The following is a 23,111-nucleotide window of genomic DNA, read 5'->3' as shown; positions in this document are numbered from 1 at the left end:
TAAGAGTAGCAAGTTTTTCATTTTAATAATTATAAGTACTAAATTTATAAATTGATTTTATTAAATAAGTTGTTATATTTTCTTATTTAGTTTGAAACTTCCACTATATATTAATTTAATTTTTTTTTACTAATTTTAATCATTATTGTGTTTGTAACTATTTATTATCAAATATGTCAGACCGTTTATCAGACGTTTATAAATATTTTAGAAAGTATTTAACTTAACTTATAAAAATTAGCTTACAAATATTAAGTGATTTAACTTAATTTATAAAAATTAACTTATAAATATTAAGATCTTGCACTCACAGATTTAATCTAATGGTAAGTATATCTAAATAAATTTGAGAGATCCGTTAACTCTCTCAATTTTCGATCCCCAATTTAAATATATATATATATATATATATATATATTAAGATCTTGTTTGGTTTACTTAACTTTTAAAAATCAGCTTATAAATATTATCTATTTCCAACGCCCTTGGTGGAAAAGTCTGGCGACGTTTTTTAGGGGCTTGACTCAGTAATTTCAGAATGTTAATTATAAATCATTCTCATGATCAACTATCAAATCATGAATTCCTTGATTCTGCTAATTAATTTCTGCTGGAGCTGTGAGATTCAATATGGTTTTTCGCTCTTTTCATTTCCTTGTTTTCTCTCATTTCAATCCTACATGCAATTATTGATCTCTAATACCTTGTTTTGATGCAGTTTCTTTCCATACTTTTCTGGTCATTGCTGGGTTCTTTTACTGCAGCTGTGGCTACTGAAACTGACATTTCTTGCTTGAAATCTATCAAAGCTTCGTTGGAAGACCCTTTTGGTTACCTGAACTCTTCATGGGACTTCAGCAACAATACAGAAGCATACATTTGTAGATTTGCTGGAGTGGATTGCTGGCATCCTGATGAGAGCAGGATTTTAAATCTCAGGCTCTCTGACATGGGGCTCAGGGGTCGTTTCCCTCTGGGGATTCAGAATTGTACAAGCTTAACAGGCTTAAACCTTTCAAATAATCAACTTCAGGGACCAATTCCATTGAACATCTCTAAAATAGTACCATTTGTTACAAGCCTTGATTTATCCTCCAACAATTTCTCCGGTGAAATCCCATCAAATATTGCCAATTGCTCTTATTTAAATTTCCTTAAACTAGACCACAACCGTCTAACAGGTCATATTCCTGAAAAAATTGGTTGGCTTCCAAAGATCAAGAGCTTTAGTGTCAGTGATAATCTATTATCAGGGCCAGTGCCAAATTTCGTGAATGTTACAGTTTTAGCTGACAGCTACGTAAACAACGTTGGACTTTGTGGAGGGCCATTGGAAATTAGATGCAGAGTGCATCGTCCGAGGAAATTTGATTATTCATTTAAAAGTGGATTTGCGATTGGCTACGTTGTTTTTGGTGTTTCAGTTGCAGCTGTGCATATGTCGTATTGTGTACCTTGGTTTAGCGTTGGGAAGAGAAACAAGATGATCACAGTTGCAGCTATGGTTATGTTGATAATCAGGAGGAGAAAGAACAAGAAAGTAGATGCTGATCAACTGAGTGGAGGGTCAACTGTGGACTTCCTTCTGCAGACACAGGTTCTCTTTCTTCCACACAACCCATTAATCTGTTTCACATTTGAAAAAAATTACTATTTCGTTCTATGATATAAAAAAATCTATCAAGTTAATTTCTTGAAAAATTACTATCAGGTTATTAAATTTTTTAAAAATTAATTAGTTAATTCCTACTTTAAAATCACTTAATTAAAATATCCTTTTTTTAGTCATTCTATACAAAATTCATCTTTTAACTGTGATTGGAGAAAATATATAATATAAATATTTAAAATTATTTGAACTAAATAATACATATAATTAATATTATAAAATCTAAATAGTATAAATAATTCAAATAAATTAATATTTTTTTATTAAGGGATTAAAGAATTAAATTTTATAAAATATTAAGAATATTTTAATTAAATATTTTTAAATAAAGATGAACTAGTTAATTTTTTTATAAATTTGAATGATTAAATAATGAGTTTTTTCATATCACACAAACTTCATAGCAAAACAATTAATGGTTAAAATTAATGGGATGAATAATTAGTAAATTTTTTTAAATTTTAAAAATATTTTAATATATTTTTTAAGATCAAGAACAACTAATAAAGTTTTTTATTACATATAAATAGTAAATTTTTCTTAAAATTTTATTTACACAAAGTTCAACATTAATCTAGCAAATCCATCCACAGATTTCTAGCTCAGAAAAGTACGTAACCAGGATGAATTTCAGAGATCTCAGCACAGCTACAGAAAATTTTAGCCAACAAAATATTATTGGAGTGGGACAAATGGGGACCATGTACAAGGCAGCCCTTCCCAACGGTTGGTCTATTGCAGTAAAAAGATTATTTAATCCTCAACACTCAGACTTGGAAGAACAGTTCACATCAGAATTGAATACATTAGGCAGATTGAGACATCAAAATTTACTAACACTCCTTGGATTCTGCATAGAACCAAAGGAAAAGCTTTTGGTTTATAAATATATCTCAAATGGAAGCCTTTTTGATTGGCTACATTCAACGGATGACAAGAAGAGGATTCTTGAATGGCCATTGAGGGTGAAAATTGCAGTCGGTGTAGCTAGAGGACTGGCATGGCTTCACCACGGCTGCTGCAACTTTTGGGTGGCACATCTGAACATAAGCTCAAAAATCATATTACTTGATCAGAATTTTGAACCCAAGTTATCAAACTTTGGGAAGGCAATGCACATAAATCCACAAGAGATCAATTCAAGCAGGAGTTTCTCTATGGACATTGAATTCTTGGAGCAGTGTTTTCTCAAGGAAGATGTTTTCAACTTTGGAATCTTGCTGCTTGAGCTAATCACAGGGAAGAATGCTACTTCTTTAAAGAATTCGGATGATGGAAGCTTGGATAAATGGATAAGTGATGTTTCGTCAAGCTCTTTTTGTATGTATGATGCCATTGATAAACTTGTTATAGGGCAAGGACATGATGGTGAGATTTTTGAGTTTTTTAGAGTTGCATACAAGTGTGTAGTGGGACTTCCAGAGAAGAGACCGAACATGCTTGATGTGTATAATGCAGCAAGGATAATTGGAGAGAGATATTACGTTGCAGACAATTCCGAGATATCTGAGCAAGCAGAAATAAAGTGTTGATCCTGAAATAAAAGAGATGAAACTGAAGCTGATTTGCTTTTTTATCTATAGTATGGAAAAATCAATTGATCTTTCAGATTTAAAAAATATATATATTAAAATATTTTTAATATTTTAAAAAGTCTATTAATTAGATCTTTCATTATTTTTAATTTTAAATAATGTAAAAAACTCTAAAATGCCTCTAATATAAATGGATTAATTAATAAATTTTTTAAAAATTTAAAAGATCAACTAATAAATTTTTTAAAATTATAAAATTAAATAGTAAAATATTTGATGATAAAATATAAAAGAGCTAACTACGAACTTTTAAAAGGTCGGAGATATTTTAATGCATTTTTCACGACAACTCATATTATTCACTGGTTTATCTGTTTTATTTTATGTTTACGTATGATACGCTATTCAGCATGTGCATGAAATCATTCAAGCAATCACTTTTTCTTTCTTTTGAATCAAGAGTTTCACAAATAGTTAATTTAATTAATTATTTTAATAATTTTTTTATTTAGAATAAATAAATTTAATTTTTTTAAATTAAAAAGTTTTCATTTAAAAAAATTAAAATCTTACATAATTTAGTAAGTATTTATTTAAAATTTTTTTTCAAGAAAATCAATCATACTAAAGGAGCGGTATCAGATTTATAACTACTAAGGGATTACAAATAGAAAATTACATGCTAGGAGGATTCTTATACATGTATTCCCAACATGACCCTTAGACATGTATTCCCTTTTAACTCTTTATTTGGGAGAAAGTTTTTCTAAAGTAATGGAAGATTTTTTAAGATTTAAAAATATTGAATCTTCGTATGTCTGTCTTTGCAGTACTATATCAATTTTCCATCCTCTACTCCATATGTCCTATCTGCCCATATCTGCCATTTCTTTGTAATAGGCCCTGTAATCTTAGGAATTAGAGTCATTTCTACTACAAAATCTGTTAGAACTTGTATTTTCATTTCTCGATATATATCTGATGTCATAAGTTGACAGTATAACCGACCAGCGCCTGTATAGCACCTTTTGCAACGGATAATTAATCCTTATCTCAATAGTATAAGACTCAAAGTATGGTTGAAACTTTATTACTTATATCATGACCACAAGAGCAAGCTTATCCAGCGGTAGATAATTTAGCTCTGATCCCTTTAATATTTTGCTAGAATTCTATTAATTATTAATTAAATGGAAAGAGGAAACCAATCTTTATTACTAACTCATTTCAAGTAATTAAAAAATGTTAAAATTCTATTTATTTGATTGATTATTTTTCTTAATTTATTAATATATGAAAACTATTTTTTTTCTTTGTTCAATTAAATTAAAAAATAAATTTCTAAAATATAATTCATTTAAACTAAATAAAGTAAACCAATGAATAACTTAAAAGGTTTAAATGTCATTTTACTTTTCTTAAAGACATATTTTTCTTTTAAAAACTATCTCGAAAAAATTATTACACAGTATAAAAAAATTTATTAATTTATTTTTTAATTTTAAAAAATATTAAAATATTTCTGATTAATTACTCTATTAATTTTAATTATTAATTATTATAAAAAAATTTAAAATATTTTTAATACGAAAAAATTAATTAATAAAGAAAGGCCCAATAGAGTATTAAAAAAGTTTAAATATCTTAAAAATTTAAAACTTTAGCGTTTTTATCGATTTCAGCCAAATTTTTTTTATTATTAATTTTAATCTAATTTAAAATTTTATTATTAATTTTAATCCATAATCAAAATTGAAATTGAAAATTGCTGATGTAGCAGCTGACATACTATAAATATTAATATTTTATTTCTATTGTTGATGTCGTTAAAAATTTTGTAAAAAACCTAAAAAAATTTTATATTTATCAATTATAACCCAATTTCAAATTATTATTTTAGTTATAGTCAATTGACTAATTTTAACTAAAATTATTTAAAATTAATATTTTTTTACTTAGTACAATAAAAAATTAATATATTTATTTATTTATTTAATATAATTTATGATTTTTTTTTCTTTTTTCTCTTATGTTATATTTTTTAATATATTTATCAATATTAGTTGTGAAATAAATATAATATTTTATAATTAAAAGTATTATATTATTTAAAATATTATTGGTAATAACTTTTACTTTTCCTCAAATTTATTATTTTTCCTTAAAATTTAAGTAAACATACATAACTAATATTTTATATTTATAAAATATAAAATATTTTTGAGTTTTAGAATAAACTGTAATTATGTAAAAAAGAAAAGTTAACTTATATGGTAATAGAAAAATATTAAAATAGATATATATAAGATTGTCTTTAATTTTTTATTATTTTCAAGAAATGGCAGCAATCATATATTTTTTATTATTGTTAATTATTTTATGTTATTTGTTATATTTTGTATTTATATTTTTTCTAAAGTATTGTTTCCCGTAATAACTGGGATATATTTTGATGTATGAGATTTAAAAATTATCTTGGTTTAGGATGTATTTTAATAAACTTGATTTTTGTTTCTCACTCGTTTCTTTTTATTTACTTTTTCTTTTATTTTTTAGTAGTATGTAACCGTTATGCTATACCCGTACCCCTTTTATTATATTCGCACTGGCAGTGTGTATGTATATATTGTCTCTTTTTTGCTCGTCAGGCAATCATTCAATTCCATCCAAAGGCAATCATTCAATTCCATTCAGCGCTACCTGAACACGATCCCAGGCGTTACGGGGTCTACTTTTCCATGGAGGTTATTGGGTATTCATAGCTAGGATCCCACAGGTAAATCCATATTCAGTCCAGTTTTCCTAGACAGACCCTGAATCCATAGGAGGCTTAGAGCGCGTATTGGGCCCTCATGAAACTTAGACCCGAGCGTGTAAAGCCCAACAGTCATCGAGTGTCCCTTTACCCATTCATTAATTATTTTATGATTTATGAGGGATAAATTTTGAGATCCAATTATTACCATACGACTCTAGAAGGATTCTGTCAAAGCGTTCTTTCTCTGCTTTCTTCCATTTCAAATTTGTGCATTTGCTCGTTGCTCTATCTTTTGTGCTGCTTCTGCTATCTTGCCCTCTTTCTTCTCTGTAATTTTTAATCTCAGATCCAAGGTACATTTCACTCTTCTCATGGCTTCTACTAGGATCCCCGATGTGGTTGGTCTAGTCTCTTCTATCAATCCTTCTTCTTTTTCTAACTAATTTTCTTATGACCTTGCTAATACCATAATCTTCAAGATTAGGCTCCCTTACCTAATGAGCGCATAGTTCTGCTTATTCCACCACCGGAAAGCCTCATAGATGCCCAGCAGGGGCGTAATTTGATCTTTTTTGTAAAATAACATGAGTTTGGGCTTACCTTTTCTTTTACCCCTTTTTTCATCGAGGTCATCCGGCACTTTAAGGTGACCCCTCGAATGTTATTCCCTAATTCTATCTTGTTTATATGTTATTTTGAGTCCATTTGCTTATGTTGGGGTTTTGCCCCTTCCATCGAGTTGTTCTGTACTTTCTTTCGTTTAGTTACTAACCACGGGTTCTATTGATCGCATTAGCGAACCTTTGGGCAGACATTACATTTTTCACAAAACTCTCCGGCTTCTTTCTTTACTATCAGCCAGTAATATCCCTGTTGAAAGATCCTATTTGCCAGTGTGGTTGCTCCCTCGTGAACTCCACAAACTCCTTGGTGTATCTCCTAAACTATTCTGGATGCCTCCTTCGGCTCTACACACCTTAGCCACAGGCCGGATCTTCCTCTTTTCCTTCCCCTCCTACTTATACGCCCCCATGTTCCTCCTATAATCATATTGATTGTTCCACTAGAGCCGTCATTTACTAATGCTCTTATCTGGCTCTTGGGCCTTTCACCGTTTGCTCCTTGCTATGGCCTTTTCCCTTCCAACTTCTTCATAAAATTTTTGAGATTGCCTCTCTTAATCAGCCTCTTTATCTCATTTATTAGTTGATAGCAGTCATTCATGTCGTGGCCATGCGTCCTGTGATACTGGCAGTATTTTTCGAGGTCCTTTTTATTTACGTCAGTTCTCAGGAGCTTAGACCACTGCACATAGTCCTTATCTTAAACTACTACGAGTACCTCAACTCTAGATACATTCAGGGTGTGACATCAGCAGGAACTCAAGGCTGATAAGGTCTCTATTCATTTCTCTCCTATTAGTGTTTGTTTCGTGCCTCTAGGTCTCGATTCTGCCTTCTGTCATCCCCAGCTCTTCCCCTTTCTTTGTCATCCCAGGAGAACCGGCTAGTGGTTAAGGCTTCATCCTGCCTTATGTACTTTTCAGCTCTCTTTATTAGCTCTGACAAGGTGGTAGAGGGCTTCCTGCATAGCAATTTGAAGAATTCCGAGGAGGTCGTGTTTTTCTGCATGGCCTCTACTGCCCTTCCCTTATCGAACTCAGATATTTGCAAAGCTTCTTAATTGAACCTGGCTGTAACGACCCAAAAATCCGGACCGCTACCGGCGCTAGGATCCAGGTCGGCATAAGGCCGCCGGGACCCGTAGCAAGCCTAACATTCATCCTGTAAACCTGTTTAATCCCATACATGATCAACACATACATAATAATTTGAACTTTTCTTTACATTCATTCATCCTTTCATTCATTCACCAAACTCAACCTGTGCATGCACTATACATAACATGATCATAAACATTAACTCCTCTTTGGAGTCTCAACAGTGCCCCAATGGGGTGACATCACATATATTGAGTTTGGTTACATAAGCATCATTAAAATCATGTACTCAAAGGGATTAACAACATACTAGGGTCAAGCACAACTATGAACCTCAAAAGATCTCATTACATTACATTTCTATACTAAACTTATACATAACTGTACTCAATATAACATATCAACATTTATCATGTCCACACTAGCTATTACATGACCATGACTTCATTACTCTTGCTGACCTCCTAGTCTACCCTGTACCTGCAAACCTGGGGATTAAGGGAGAGGGGTGAGCTACTAGAGCCCAGTGAGCAGAATAATAAAACATAGCATTTAAAACATATGATATCATGGAATGCATCACAACACAAACATTTCACATCAAGGATGAACTTGTCACCACTTAGCCCTCCATACAGTCTAATCATGCCAGGGGCGTAGTGCAGGCACACCTGGACTTCCATAGCATAATATACATATCCAATCATGCCGGGGGCGTAGTGCAGGCTCACCCGGACTTCCATAGTCTGTCATATCATACCATATAAGGGCTAATGGATCATTCAACATTCATCCACATCAACAACATAATGTGCAATGCGACATATTCGTGAATTCTAATACAAGCATCCTAATGTATCTCATGGCATTCATGATGCGTGAATCATGCTAAAGCGTTCATTATTTGCTTTGAAAACATAGAGAGTTATTCCACTCACCTCTGGCTAGCTCTAACAAGACTCGAGAGCAGCTATCTCACTGTTGGGGTCCTCGGTTCCTCGGGTCCGAATCTACACAGGTGGACTCAAATGAGGGACCTAACAAACATGAACATGACTCTAAAATACTCCCCAAAAAAACCCCCTAAAACACCTTAAAACATCCATAGAAAACATGCAAAGGAAGGCTGAACAGGGCACTTTCGGCAGCAGGTTCGGCGGCCGAAAGTCCCTCCAGAGGCGAAAGTCATGCAGGTTCGGAGGCACCTTCGGAGGCCGAAAGTGCCCTCTAGAGACGAAAGTCCATTTTCGGGGGCAGGCTTCGGCAGCCGAAAGGCTTGCCTCACAGACAGGTTCGGCGGCCGAAAATCCTTTCGGCTGCCGAACCTGGTTTCTCCCAAAGGGCAGAAACTCAGCTCTTCACTGCACACTTTCCTCCCAAACCTTCCAATCAAGCATCCAACTCAACCAAAACATGCATACACACATACATCAACACCTAGGGGTCTCAAACTATCCTAAACCCCAACTACAACACATCAAACATGCATATCCAACACACATTGTCCATATAATCACATAAAACCTAACAAAGCTCAACTAACTTAAACATGCATTTCTACCCCATGAATCAACTTAAAACTTACTTAAAACATAAAATGAGTTCAAGATCGGCTCTTACCTCTTGAAGATCGAGAGAGAGACAACCTAAACTTGGAGAACCAAGGGAAAGAGCTCCTGAGTCTTCCAAGCCTCAAAACTTGCTTTAATGCTCAAAATCTTCAAAACAAAGTGAAAACTCATGAAAATCATGAAAGATTTGAAGGAAAGGACTCAGAATCGGTGAGGGATGGCGGAGAACTCACCTTGGCCGAAAATAGGGAGAAAAGCTCGCCCATTCGGACAAGGAGACCCTTTTATAAGTGGCTGGCTAGGCCACTTTCGGGGGCCTAACGTGCCTCCGCATGCATGCCATGTTCGGCGGCCGAACATAAGGTTCGGTGGCCGAACCTGGACTTCCCTCACTTATGCCTTCAGGGGCCTAAAGCACTCCCGAAGTGCATGCATGTTCGGCGGCCGAACCTAAGTCTTTCTCTCAAGACTATTTTCATTCAAAACTTAATTTCTTTCTTGATTAAACTCATGAAATACATTAAAACATTTTATAAAAACATGATTTTGCCCTTCTAGAGGTTTTTGACATCCGAGATTCCACCGGACGGTAAGAATTCCGATACCGGAGTCTAGCCGGGTATTACATTTGTTTAGTGCCTCTAGGTCTCAATTCTGCCTTCTGTCATCCCCAGCTCTTCCCCTTTCTTTGTCATCCCGGGAGAACCGACTAGTGGTTAAGGCTTCATCCTGCCTTATGTACTTTTCAGCTCTCTTTATTAGCTCTGACAAGGTGGTAGAGGGCTTCCTGCATAGCAATTTGAAGAATTCCGAGGAGGTCGTGTCTTTCTGCATGGCCTCTACTGCCCTTCCCTCATCTAACTCAGATATCTGCAAAGCTTCTTAATTGAACCTGGCAATATATTTTCTCAAAGACTCATTTCTTCTTTGTCTGATAGTCTCCAAGTAGCTTGTCTTTTTCTCTAGAAAGACTCTAGCAATGAATCTGCAAATAAATACGTTGGCTAGCTCTACAAAATTCCTGATGCTTCCTGACTCAAGGCTGTTGAACTAAGCCCGAGCTGGTCCCGTCAAGGTGGTTGGGAAAACCTTACACATCAAGACATCAAAATGAGTTTACAACTCCATGAAAGTCTTATAGTTCAACACATACTCTTGAGAGTTCCCTGTCCCGTCATAGGCTGCCTAAGTTGGTATCATGAACTTCTTTAGTATTGTCTCCTATTGAATTCATTTTACAAATGGTGATGAGGTTGGCAATATAGGACTACTGTTGTCTCGGACCCCCAACTCCATCACTAGCTGCTCTTTTAATCTTTTCAGTTTCTAATCTACATCAGTGTCTTCCCTTCTAGGCCTCTTTTCTAGGCAGTAACTTATTTTCAGCTCTTTACTTCTTGATCTCTTTACAGGTTCAGAAGAGTAGCTCTCTGCTACGTCATTTTCAATGAGCACCCTTGCTATCTTGGCCCTTATCCAGACTGCTGGTTCGTTTCTTCGGCTTGCCTCCCCATCTCTTTCTTCTATCCTCTTACTACTTTGTTGGGGGATCTGGTAGTTCAATATGGGTTGAGGCTCGTTGAGGTTGAGCCTTTCTACTATGGGTAGTTTGCTCAATGGGGTATTGAGCCCTCTTTGCTGTAACATCTGGTTTAGCCAATGGAAAGTATTTTGTAGCTGGAGGGCCATGTTTTGAAGTTCTTAGTCAAACATGGAGGTTCGAGACATGGTTTCGGTTGAGCTTGGTAAGGGGTCTAGTAACATGGGTGGCTGGTTTACCGGTATTGTCGGGCTAGAAAATGAGAACAGTGGACCCTCTCCAGTCGAGCTCAGGTCGTTCGAGGTGATTCCTATATGGTTTTCATTGTTGTTTGCCATGTGGATCGCAATGGGTAAATGGGAATGAGAACTTTAGTGACGATAAAATCTCCTTTGTCTCCACAGACAGCGCCAATAGATGTCTGAGATACAAGAATATGTTTAGACTTAGGGTATATTTTGTTAAGTTTGATTTTTGTTTCTCACTCGTTTCTTTTTATTTCTTTTCTCTTTTATTCTTTAATGATGTGTCATGTGTCCTATGCCCGTACCCCTCTGCCATATTCTCGCTGGCAGTACATACATATGTACTGTACAATTTTTTTCTCTCAGATGACCATTCAATTCTATCCGGCGCCACCTAGACACAATTCCAGACATTACGGATCTGCTTTTTTATGTAAGTTATCGGGTATCTAGAGCTAGGATCCCACAGGTAAATTTGTATTTAGCTTGGTTTGTCTAAACAGACCCTAAACTCCGTAGGGAGTTTGGAGCCGCATATTGAGCCCTTATAAAATTTAGGCTCGATTCTTCTAGTTTGGACTGTCTTAGGCCCGAGCGTCTAGAGCCTGACAGTCGTCATATTTTAACAACATTAAACAAACATAATTATTAACTAGTTTAGCATTAATACCTGCACTGAGTGAGTTTCAACCAGTACTTAAATGCACATACTACTTGTGAACCATTTTGGAATACTTATACTTAAATACTTATGATAAGAATGGTCAAAAATTGTAACTCAAAAATTGTAACTATGAGTTACTACATGTTTTATTTGAAAAGAAAATATAATATATTAAGTTAAAATTGAGTTGTACTAGCATAATGTATTATATAGTGATAAATTATATTTACTTAGTTTACTTAGTATAATATATATAAAATAAATAAATATATATATATATATATATATTAAATTTTTATTATATTAAATAATAAAATATTAATTTTAACTAATTTAAATTAAAATTAATTAATTGATTATACTCGAAATAGAATCTTAAAATTAGACTATAATTAATAAAAATATTAAATATTATTTTTTATTATAAAATTTTTATTTAATTCAGCAATAATGATTAAAATATTAATATTCATGTTTTATCAATCGTTATAGAAATAATTTTCAATTTTAATTATGAATTAAAATTAATAATAAAATTTTAAATTAAACTAAAATTGATAAAAAAAATTAATTAAAATAGATAAAAAGCACTAAAATTTTATTTTTTGAACATTTAAGTCTTAAAAAAAATCATAGCGAGTGCCAACTGAATTAATAACAGAGCCCTTACTGGAGTGGGTATGGACGTGACGTCATGTCCATAACTAGACAACGCTAGAAAAGTAACAGAACGAAATGAGTGGTGGTACTGTCGGTGATCATCTGATCAAAAAAGAAAAAAACATTATCATCAATATTGCTAGAATTATTGCATCCTGTGAGCCCCACCTAATAATGCACGTTCATCGACTCGTCAAATGAAGTCATGACTGTAAATATATAATCCAACCCCAGAAGGCCAACCCAAGATCATCATCCATAGCAGAGATTGAAGAAGACTGATCAGTTAACCCAGAAGAGTCAAGAGGAGATTATGGCTGGTGAGGAAGAAGCAGTGAGCAACAAACAAGTGATATTCAAGGATTACGTGAGTGGTTTTCCTAAAGAATCAGACATGTTCTTAACTACAACTTCCATCAATCTCAAAGTACCAGAAGGCAGCAAAGCTGTTTTGGTGAAAAATCTCTACTTGTCCTGTGATCCTTACATGCGAGGTCGCATGTCAAATCTCCCACCTGAAGATCCCAACTTCTCTTCCTTTCAGCCTGGTTCTGTAATATCCCCCTCTCTCTCTATCTCTCTCATCTTCGGTCTTTGTTTTTCAATGTTTTATTTGTTCCATTGATGATGAGTATGTAAAATTTTTACACTGAAACAGCCGATACAAGGATTTGCAGTGGCTAAGGTGGTGGATTCTGGGCACCCAGACTTCAAGAAAGGGGAATTGGTATGGGGAGTAATGGGGTGGGAAGAGTACAGTCTTGTAACAGCTCCTGATCAGAGACTCTTTAAAATCTACCATACTGACGTCCCCCTCTCCTACTACACCGGACTTCTTGGTAATCATGCCTCTTTCTTCACTCCATGTTTGAATTAACTTGGTTTTTTTTTTCTAGTAAATTTCGTCCGTGAGCAAGATCTCTGATCCTTCTATAACTCGATCGGTGATGGTTCTAAAAGTGTAATAAGTGAAAAAAAAAAAGTGAATAATAAGATAGATTTACATACCTGGAATTTACCCATATTTATATCTGTTAAAAGTTCAATACTTGACAAGATTTGAGATCGTGATAGAGTTTGGTTGGACAAGAACTTCATATTTGACTTCGTTTGGATCTCCTGTTTTGTAGTAATTATATTTGAATTACGACTCAACTCATGGTTTTGGGTGGGATGTCTCTATGAATATTTTGTTCATTTTGGATTTCGATTTTTTGGATTTCGATGAGAATATTAATATGAGTTAGTATTTCACCCAATCAGGAAGGTTAGTCGAATCAAGCTATGCTTGGCCTATCTAATTTTTATTAGGCCAGTTTTCTTTAATTGTTTAGTTCTAGTTGAATTATAGACATGTGTCCTAATCGTAAAGAGTCTTATAATCTGTATGTTATCAATGGGTTATCCGGATCAATTACTAAGTTTTTTAGTTAAGGATGATGTATCGTAATTGGGTGTATATATGGAATTTATTAATATAATTATGTTTATAAAAAAAAAAAAAAAGAAAATTGTTAATACTGACAGGCATGCCATGATTTAAAAATTATGAGAAATCTTATTTGAAGTAATTTGCTTAAACTCGTTTTTTCTTGGTTTTACAGGCATGCCTGGCATCACTGCATACTTTGGATTAACAGATATTTGTTCTCCCAAGGAAGGAGAACGTGTGTATGTTTCAGCAGCATCTGGTGCTGTTGGCCAGCTTGTTGGGCAGTTTGCTAAGTTGATGGGTTGCTATGTTGTTGGAAGTGCTGGAAGTCAAGAAAAGGTTAGCCACTAATCACTCTTTGAATACAATAAATAACTTTTTTTTTTTCATTTAAGTCTCATATCATTAATAATCATGTTATTTTCCTTATCCGATTTGTCAATGAATTATTGGAGATTAGATGAGTTTATTATAAACACAGATGAGCTCTTATTGTTTTGGTTGTCCCATACAAGGTTGAACTATTGAAGGACAAGTTTGGCTTTGATGAAGCTTTCAATTATAAAGAGGAGCATGACTGGAATGCAGCTTTGAAAAGGTCAGTCTGTGTTACTTAGCTATATAAAACCTTCCTCTCAAGCTTTATCAATTTTGTAGGATCCTGTAAAAATCTTAAGACTCATGATAATTTCCAATTCTCAGGTATTTCCCTGAAGGCATAGACATTTACTATGAAAACGTTGGAGGTAAAATGCTCGACGCAGTGCTTCTGAACATGAGACCCCACGGCCGCATTGCGGCTTGTGGAATGATCTCTCAATACAATCTGCAGCAGCCTGAAGGAGTGCACAATTTGACGAGCATTATTTATAAAAGGGTGAAGATTGAAGGATTTGTGTCTTTTGATTACTTCAGCCAGTACTCAAAGTTCTTGGACTTTGTTGTGCCTTCCATTAGAGAAGGGAAGATTACTTATGTGGAAGACATTGCTCAAGGCATTGAGAATGCTCCTGCTGCTCTTGTAGGCCTTTTCAGTGGCCGCAATGTTGGGAAACAAGTTGTGGCAATTGCTCATGAGTGATTTGCTTTCTTTTTTAAGATCATCAAGCTGCAGATTTTATGACCCATATCTTATATGGGTTAGTCACTTATTTTGAAATTTGTATGTCTTTACATTTGTCTGCAGTTTACGCTTTGTTTGGATAAGAGATGTGGGAGGAGAATAATAATAAATTTTATTTTTCTTCGTCATGTTTGAGTATATAAAAAATAAAAATGAAAAGGAAAATAAAAATATTTTACCTTGTTTGAAAATGAGTGAATGGGTGAAATTTTTTTTTATTATTACTTCTTATGGACAATATCTAAAAAAATATGAATAGAAACAAAAAGCTTATTTATATAATTTCTTACTTTCATCTGTTGCCTTACTCTCCTATTGAGAGCGATAATTCATAGGCGAAAATAACAAAACTTTTTCCTTTCTCCCGAGAATTTTACCTCTGCTTTCCAAACAGGTGAAAGCATCTTATCAAGGTCACTTTCCACAAGTTATTTTCTTTTCTCCCCATTTTTTTCTTATCCAAACAAAGTCTTAAAAAATCAAAATACATGATTTAAATTATTAGCTTTTAAAAAAGTGAAAAAATATATATTAATTTTAATATGACCCATAAATAAAAAAATTAATTTATTCATTCTGATTTGATTTAAATTTATATATATATAACCAACGCATTTAATATTCAACAAAAATTGTCTTATTTATATGTATTTTTTTCTAACGGGAGAATATATTTTTTTTTAAATAATTTTGCTTCATACAAATTTTAAAAAAATGTTTTTTTTATCAATTATAAATATATTTTATATTATAAAATTAAACTTTAATTTATTGATGTGATGGGTGATAGCGACATTTGCAGCCCCAGCAAGTTATCTCTAAAAGAATCCTCCCGGGAGAATGGAAAAGTTCCGAGCAGAACGCCAGAACCTATGACCTGAGTATACCCTATCATATGTCTTATTAGATGTCTTATTCAGGTGAATATATGGTAGATTTAATTTAAAATTAAATTAAATTAATTTTAATTAAAAATTAAATTAAATTAAATCAATTTCATTTGATTTAATTTAATTCGTTTAAATTTTTATTAAATTTTTTATTTTTTATATTATATTTTTAATCTTTTAAAATTTAATTAAAATATTTTAATTTTAATATAATTTAATTTTTTTATATTATTAAAAATAATGTACTATTATTATTAATTAATTTGATTTAATTTTTTTCACATCAAAATTAATTAAATTAAAATTTTTAAAATTAAAAATTAAATTAAATTAAATTAAATAAAAAATAAATTAAAATTTTAAATTAATTCAATTCATTCAATTTTTTAAATTTAAATTAAGTAACGCTTATTTTTAATTTTACTATTCAATTAAATAGGAGTAGATATTCAATTTTATTTAAAAATTTATTAATTAATATATTTACATCGAAATATTTTAGATTTACTTGTAAATTAATATAAAACTAATTAATATATTTTTTAAAAAATTTTAAAAATATTTTAATATATTTTTAAAGTTAGAAAAATTAATAATTTTAAAAATATTTTAATATATTTTTAAAGTTAGAAAAATTAATTAGTAAAAAATTAAATTGTAATTTTTCATATTTATATATGTATTTATTTTCATTTTTAAGCTTATGCTTATGGGTATAGATATCGACAAATTTATATACTTTGTTGGTACCCATTTGCACTCTCATAGTATTTATTGAAACATTTTAATTTTTAAAAAAATAATAACTTATATTATAATTCCTTATATTTCCATTTCAAAAAAAAATCCTTATATTTAATAAAATCTACGGTTTAATTTTTATATTTTAATAAAAATAATTTAAATTCTAAAATTTTTTCTATTAATAACATAGTCCTAATGATAAAATTTACTATTAAATTATAATAATTTATTTTTTTAATTTCACTTTTTATAATAGATTAAGACTTTTAATTTTAATAATTTATAATAATTTAATTTTTATAATTTTAATATTTATATAATTTATTTTTTTTAATTTAAATTGATTAAGGATAAATTTATAATAAAATAATTATTCTATTAATAAAATAAAATTTTAATATTAAATTTATTTTTTAAATTATTAAATATTATAAGTTTTATAATAAATACATAATTTTTATTTATATAATTACACTTTTTATGTAATAAATTTATTATTAGAAATATAAAAAATCATTATAGTGAAATTATAAAACAAATAAGTAACTTTATCTTAATGTAATAAAAGATTTAAAGTTGTTAATTTTATATTTTTATTTCACATACAATTATTAATTTTAAATTTAATTATTCATTAATAATTTGAAAGTTATAACAAATTTTTTGTCATTAATTATTTTATTTATAATTTTTAAATAATAAAATTATTATCTATAGTAAAGATGTTTAAGCAAATTCGAGTGTTTTCCTCCCTTCTCATATTAATACATAATATACATTATGGATAAACTCTAAAAATTAATTTAAATAAAATTAAATTAGATATAAAAATCAAATTGAAAATTTATGATAATAAATTTATATTATTTTATAGATAATCCAAATAAAGAAAAAAAAAATTTTTTGTGTATATATATATATATATATATATCTCGTTATGCATATACGTTATTTACTTTTTAAATATAATTTTCTATTGGCTTTATATAATATAATAATAATAATATATTATATTTAGAATAATTTACAGCATGATCCTGAGATTTAAGAAAATTCACAATTTAATTCTTGCTATTTAATGGTAAATAAAATTATCTTTTAAGTTTTTATTTTAGTAACAAAATAGTCTTTTTATTAATTTTACTAATCATCTCAAAATTAAAGAAATTAAATTATTATAAATAGTATATTATAAAGATTAAATTATTAAAAATTATTTTTAAAAAATTAAATTTTTATAAAATGTAAAATTTAAAATATTAAATTTATTATAGTTTAATAGTGAATTTTAATGAAAGAATTATTTTATTAATAGAAGAAAATTTTAAAAACTAAAATATTTATTATTAAAATGATAAAAATTAAATTATAGATTTTATTAAATTTTAAGATCTATATTATAAATTACTCTGATATGAATAGCTAATGAATTTTAATATTCTATATATTATCATAATACCAAAGTATCAATATATATAACCCACCAGATTTAAGAATTCTAAATAAACTAAATATCATTTCCCAATTCAAATATAATGTTTCGAACGGTTTGTGAGTAGAATATAAATGGATTATTTGAATATAATATTTTAAATTTATTACAATAAATGATTATAGCGGCTAATGCATATAAAACTCAGTCGTTTACTTTGGATAGAGCAATTATTGAAATAATCATAACAGATTTTACAGCAATAAGTTATCAAAGAAAGTATCCAGCTGAAGGAAATCTAAAAAATAGTCCAGTTCAGAATCGGAGTCGACAGTGTCATCCAGTACGTCATCCTCCAGTAAAAATCTGACATATTCTACTTGCAACAGCAATGAAGATGAATATGTGACTTTATTTTTTGTTTTATTTCTTCTTTTTCTTATGTTTATTTTTTAAAAGATTTTTTCATTTTTTTAATTGAATTTCTATACATATTAGATTTATATTACTAAAATTATTTTGTTTTATTATTTGCTTAATTGAAAATCTCTTTTTTCAGTTTTTATCACATAGTCTGTTTTAAAAATATTTAATTTTAAAATTTTATAAATCTGTTGTTTATCTATTTTAGAAATTTATCATTCATCAATTGCTTTAACGAAAACAACAATTTGAAAATCCAATACCCTATAGTAAAATGATATATGGACAATTAATAAATATAATTCAAAAGAATGGTTTAAAAATTTATTAATTTTTTATTTATAAAAAATATTTATTATTTAATAAAATTAGTAAGTATATTATATTTTACATATAATTAGTGATTTTAAATTTAATTATTTATAATTTGAAAGATATGTCCTACATATTTGACATATATTTTAATAAATAATTGATCAAATAAAATATAAATACTTTTATTTTGGTAATTTTTATGAATTTTATATAGGAATGCAAAGTATAGAAAAAAGAGTCAAAATTAAAAAAGAAAATATATATTATGTGCAATGGCTGAACAGATTTAATGGTAAATAATTGCTCAAATTTCTAAATAACTTTTCGAACAACTGGATAAACATATTTGATTTGGAAAAAAAATTAGATTTTTCATTTAAAGTATTTAAATCGGTCCAAATCTCATGAGATTTTCTCTAAAAGATCAAAAAATATCTGATCTCTAAAAATCAAATCAAAAAGATTATTTTACTAAAAATATTTAAATTAAACTCTTTAAGAAGAAATTTCAAAAAAAATTCTCTAAAATTTTGCTATGTAAAGCCCTTTTTAATAATAGCAGCTCATCCTCTCTTTTTGACCTAATTCTTTTCTTTTTCTTATGTTTCCTTGCAGTTATATATTCTTAATTTCTCTAGTTTTACTAATTTTTTTAGTTTTAAATTTTATTATTCAGCTTTATTTTTTTAATATTTATATAATTTCAGTTCTTTATTGATTAAGGTTAATTAATAAATATTTCCTAATTAATTTATACCTAGAAAGAGATTGATTATAAAAAATATCTTTTATAACTAAAACCAATTTATTAAAATGAATAAAAATATTTTTATTTCAATGAATAATTTTCATAATTAAAATGAATTCATTCTTCGACTGAATTTTATTTTTATTAAGTTTTCTTCACGTTTATTATTTAATTTTTACTTGATTATTATTTTTTAATTATTTTATTTTTACTTTAATTTCACTCTCTATCAAAATTTCATTTTTATTTTTATTGTTTGTTTTCTTAATTATTAATAAAAAATTTTAGTGTCAATATCCTGTAAATACGATTGTAAATTAATCACCGATTATTTATCATTAATTATTTTATTTTTAATATAGTGAAAATTTATTATTTGTAAAGTTTTACTATTATCAAAAAATGTTAACTCTTGTTTATTTTGATATTTTTCTTCATACTAATAAAATTTTAATGATTATAAATAGAATATTAATATGTTAAAATTATTTTAAATAATAAAATAATATAAGAAAATAAATTTTATACATTTAAAATAAATTACTATCAAATTCTTGAATTTTTATAAAATTAATTAGTTCATACCTATTTTAAAATTATATAATTAAAACATCTCTATATTTTATAAAATTCATCTGTTAAGTTATTTTATTAAAAATATGTTATTTATTTTGAATTATTTACATTATTTAATCTTATAGTTTTAGTTATAAGTTTAGTTTTTATAATTATAAATATTTATATTATTAAATTATTTGGCTAAAATTAAAATATATTGACTAATAATTTTTTAGATAAAAGAATTAAAAAGTTTAATTTTGTAAAAATATATATACGCTTTTTAATTGAGTAATTTTAAAATAAAAATAATTAATAAATTTTTAAAAAATCTAGAGATTTAATAGTAATTCTCTTTATATTTTATTAAATAAAATATTAATTTTTAAATATTATTAGCAAAAAGTATTTGATTATTAAATATTTTATATATAAAACATCTGCTTGTACTATAGTGAACATAATATTTTAGAGATAAACTATTAATTGTTAATTTTATTATTAAAAAAATTATTATTAATGTTGAGTTCAAATATATGTTACCAAAAGTAATGTAAAACATTTTTTTTTATTTTAGTTAGTTTTTTTATTTTAAATTATAATAAAAATATCATTAATAAAATGTTAAATATTGTTATAAATCTTTACTAATTTTATTTTAAATAAAACATCAACATAAATATTCAATCAAATTAAAATTTTTTTAAAAATATAATATTTTAAATAATTTTTTAAAAAAATTAAAAACGTGGACGAGTGGAAGAATTTTCTTTTAAGTGAGAAAAGACATTAAAAAAGAAAAATCTGCAGTAATCTGACATGAACAGAAGAAAAGAGCTCCAGAACCACAAACAAGGATAGAAAGATAACAATGGCAGGGGGTGGTGGAGAGCTGGTGAGCAACAAGCAGGTGATTTTCAGAGACTACGTCAATGGTTTCCCTAAAGACTCGGACATGTTTTTAACATCTGGTAATATAAACCTCAAAGTCCCCGAAGATTCTGATGGGATACTTGTCAAGAATCTGTATCTCTCCTGTGATCCCTACATGAGACTCTTAATGAATCATATTCCTAGTCAGAGCGTTTTCACTGCCTACACCCCAGGATCTGTAAGCCACCTTTCTACTCTCTTTTCCTTAGAAAACTTTGGAAAATTTCCAATCTTTTGGGTAAATTAATTATTATAAATTGCAGCCAGTTACTGGGCTTGGAGTTGGTAAAGTTTTGGATTCAAAGCACCCAGATTTCCAAGAAGGTGACTTAGTTTGGGGAACAATTGGGTGGGAAGAGTTCAGTCTTATTACAACACCACAAGGCTTCTTTAAGATTCAGCACACTGATGTTCCTCTTTCTTACTATACTGGAATTCTTGGTAAAGTCCTAGAAATCACAGCTGCACATCAAATCTCAATATTTTTTTTCTTTGATTTAATTTCTTTTTTATTTTTTTATAGTTTCATGTTTATTTTGCTCTGCTACTCTCTGTTGAAGTACATTAGACTGTACTTGTGTCTCAGCAATATTAAAAAATTCATTAATTAATTTTTTTATTTTAAAAATTTAATTTTTTTTTAATTTAATTGTTGAATATAGTTAATTTAACTGCTAACTAGTAGCTAATAAATTATTCTAGTTAATATATTTTAAATATTTGATAAATTATATTTAATTGTTATGATTTATATATAAAATAAATAATAAGGATTATATTAATGAAATTTATATAAAACTATTAATTTATTTTCAATATGTGTTAATAATTAAAAATAAAATTTTAAATATGATTATTTTTCATGTACATATGTAATTTTTATTTTATAATAATGAATAATTATAACTATTATTTATAGTATTTTAATTTATCTATTGTGTCCTGTAATTTTTAATATTTAATTGATGTAAAAATTAACATTAATAAAGTTTTAAAAGAATATTATAGTTTAAATAAAAAAATTTAATAGCTGGGTTTAATTATTTATTTATTTTTTTTAAATGTAGGGATGCCTGGATTGACTGCATATGCTGGGTTTTATGAGGTTTGTGCTCCCAAGAAAGGAGAATATGTTTTCATTTCAGCAGCATCAGGTGCTGTTGGTCAGCTTGTTGGCCAGTTTGCTAAGTTGATGGGTTGTTATGTTGTTGGAAGTGCTGGAACTCCTCAAAAGGTTTTTAAATTTCGATATTATTATTATTTTTCTTTTAAATGAGAATCGGGAAAATCTTCAGGTGCATTTATCACAGACTAAATTTATAAATATATTTACAATTTTTATCATTACTAATTTTTTATATTACTTGTTCCGGAATATCTAGGTTGATTTATTGAAGAACAAGTTTGGTTTTGATGAAGCTTTTAATTACAAAGAGGAGCCTGACTTGAATGCTGCTTTAAAAAGGTTATCACGTAAATAAATCTCAAAATTATTACATGCAATTGAATAATTAATCACTTTTCAATTACTTCAGATACTTCTCTCAAGGAATAGACATCTACTTTGAAAATGTTCGGGGCAAAATGCTGGATGCTGTGCTTCTCAACATGAGGATCCATGGCCGCATTGCTGTGTGTGGAATGATCTCACAGTACAATCTTGGTGAGCCTGAAGGTGTCTGTAACTTGATGTCTATTATATATAAACGAGTGAATATACAAGGATTCGTAGCAGCTGAATATTATCACCAGTTTCCTAAGTTCTTGGAGGTTGTCTTGCCTTACATCAGACAAGGAAAGATAACATATGTGGAAGACATTGTTGAAGGTCTAGAGAATGCTCCTGCTGCTCTTATTGGTCTTTTTCGCGGCCAAAATGTTGGAAAACAAGTGGTTGTAGTTGCTCGTGATTGAAAAAAAAGCACACGTATGCTGTATTTTTTATATTATTTACTATTTAATTATATATATTATTTAATTATTATAATTTTAAATATTTAATTTGTTTCTCTAAAATAAAATAAATTAATTAATAATTATTAAAATAAATTAAAAGGTTAATTTTATGTAATACGTACTAGTTGATAATTTTGAATTATAAATCAATTAATCAATTTTTTAAAAATTTAGAAATTTGGTATCCAAAATTAT

The 23,111-nt window shown here is 28.9% G+C and overlaps 3 protein-coding genes across 4 annotated transcripts; all 3 read left to right on the top strand.

Moving 5' to 3' along the window:
• Positions 1-586: 586 nt before the first annotated feature.
• On the top strand, positions 587-3,240 carry LOC110623156 (probably inactive leucine-rich repeat receptor-like protein kinase At5g48380). Its single transcript, XM_021768079.2, has 2 exons — positions 587-1,597; positions 2,263-3,240. Exons 1-2 carry the CDS (start codon positions 713-715, stop codon positions 3,199-3,201), a joined length of 1,824 nt encoding a protein of 607 aa, XP_021623771.1. The 5' UTR covers positions 587-712; the 3' UTR covers positions 3,202-3,240.
• A 9,339-nt stretch (positions 3,241-12,579) lies between these two features.
• On the top strand, positions 12,580-15,045 carry LOC110630518 (NADP-dependent alkenal double bond reductase P2). The gene is made up of 5 exons (XM_021778051.2): positions 12,580-12,915; positions 13,021-13,201; positions 13,967-14,133; positions 14,310-14,392; positions 14,497-15,045. Exons 1-5 carry the CDS (start codon positions 12,676-12,678, stop codon positions 14,873-14,875), a joined length of 1,050 nt encoding a protein of 349 aa, XP_021633743.1. The 5' UTR covers positions 12,580-12,675; the 3' UTR covers positions 14,876-15,045.
• Positions 15,046-20,824: 5,779 nt separating this feature from the next.
• Positions 20,825-22,947, top strand: LOC110620755 (NADP-dependent alkenal double bond reductase P2). 2 transcript variants are annotated; one of them, XM_043953983.1, is made up of 5 exons: positions 20,825-21,138; positions 21,224-21,401; positions 22,028-22,065; positions 22,343-22,425; positions 22,496-22,947. In XM_043953983.1, the coding sequence occupies exons 1-5, from the start codon at positions 20,899-20,901 to the stop codon at positions 22,872-22,874; spliced, it is 918 nt and encodes a 305-aa protein (XP_043809918.1). In that variant the 5' UTR covers positions 20,825-20,898; the 3' UTR covers positions 22,875-22,947. The 2 variants fall into 2 exon arrangements, with proteins under 2 accessions (XP_043809918.1, XP_021620298.1); XM_021764606.2 differs by having other exon boundaries at positions 20,827-21,138; positions 22,028-22,194.
• Positions 22,948-23,111: the final 164 nt, after the last annotated feature.

This window comes from Manihot esculenta, chromosome 1 (assembly GCF_001659605.2).
Source record: "Manihot esculenta cultivar AM560-2 chromosome 1, M.esculenta_v8, whole genome shotgun sequence".
Classification (NCBI taxonomy): Eukaryota; Viridiplantae; Streptophyta; class Magnoliopsida; order Malpighiales; family Euphorbiaceae; genus Manihot; species Manihot esculenta.
This window is presented reverse-complemented; position numbering and strand designations above follow the sequence as displayed.

Coding starts and splice junctions, on each gene's coding strand:
- LOC110623156 (XM_021768079.2), top strand. CDS start 713: ATGCAGTTTCTTTCCATACTTTTCTGGTCATTGCTGGGTTCTTTTACT. Junction 1,598..2,262: donor ACTTCCTTCTGCAGACACAG/GTTCTCTTTCTT, acceptor ATCCATCCACAG/ATTTCTAGCTCAGAAAAGTA.
- LOC110630518 (XM_021778051.2), top strand. CDS start 12,676: ATGGCTGGTGAGGAAGAAGCAGTGAGCAACAAACAAGTGATATTCAAG. Junction 12,916..13,020: donor CTTCCTTTCAGCCTGGTTCT/GTAATATCCCCC, acceptor ACACTGAAACAG/CCGATACAAGGATTTGCAGT. Junction 14,134..14,309: donor GTGCTGGAAGTCAAGAAAAG/GTTAGCCACTAA, acceptor GTCCCATACAAG/GTTGAACTATTGAAGGACAA.
- LOC110620755 (XM_021764606.2), top strand. CDS start 20,899: ATGGCAGGGGGTGGTGGAGAGCTGGTGAGCAACAAGCAGGTGATTTTC. Junction 21,402..22,027: donor TTACTATACTGGAATTCTTG/GTAAAGTCCTAG, acceptor TTTTAAATGTAG/GGATGCCTGGATTGACTGCA. Junction 22,195..22,342: donor GTGCTGGAACTCCTCAAAAG/GTTTTTAAATTT, acceptor CGGAATATCTAG/GTTGATTTATTGAAGAACAA.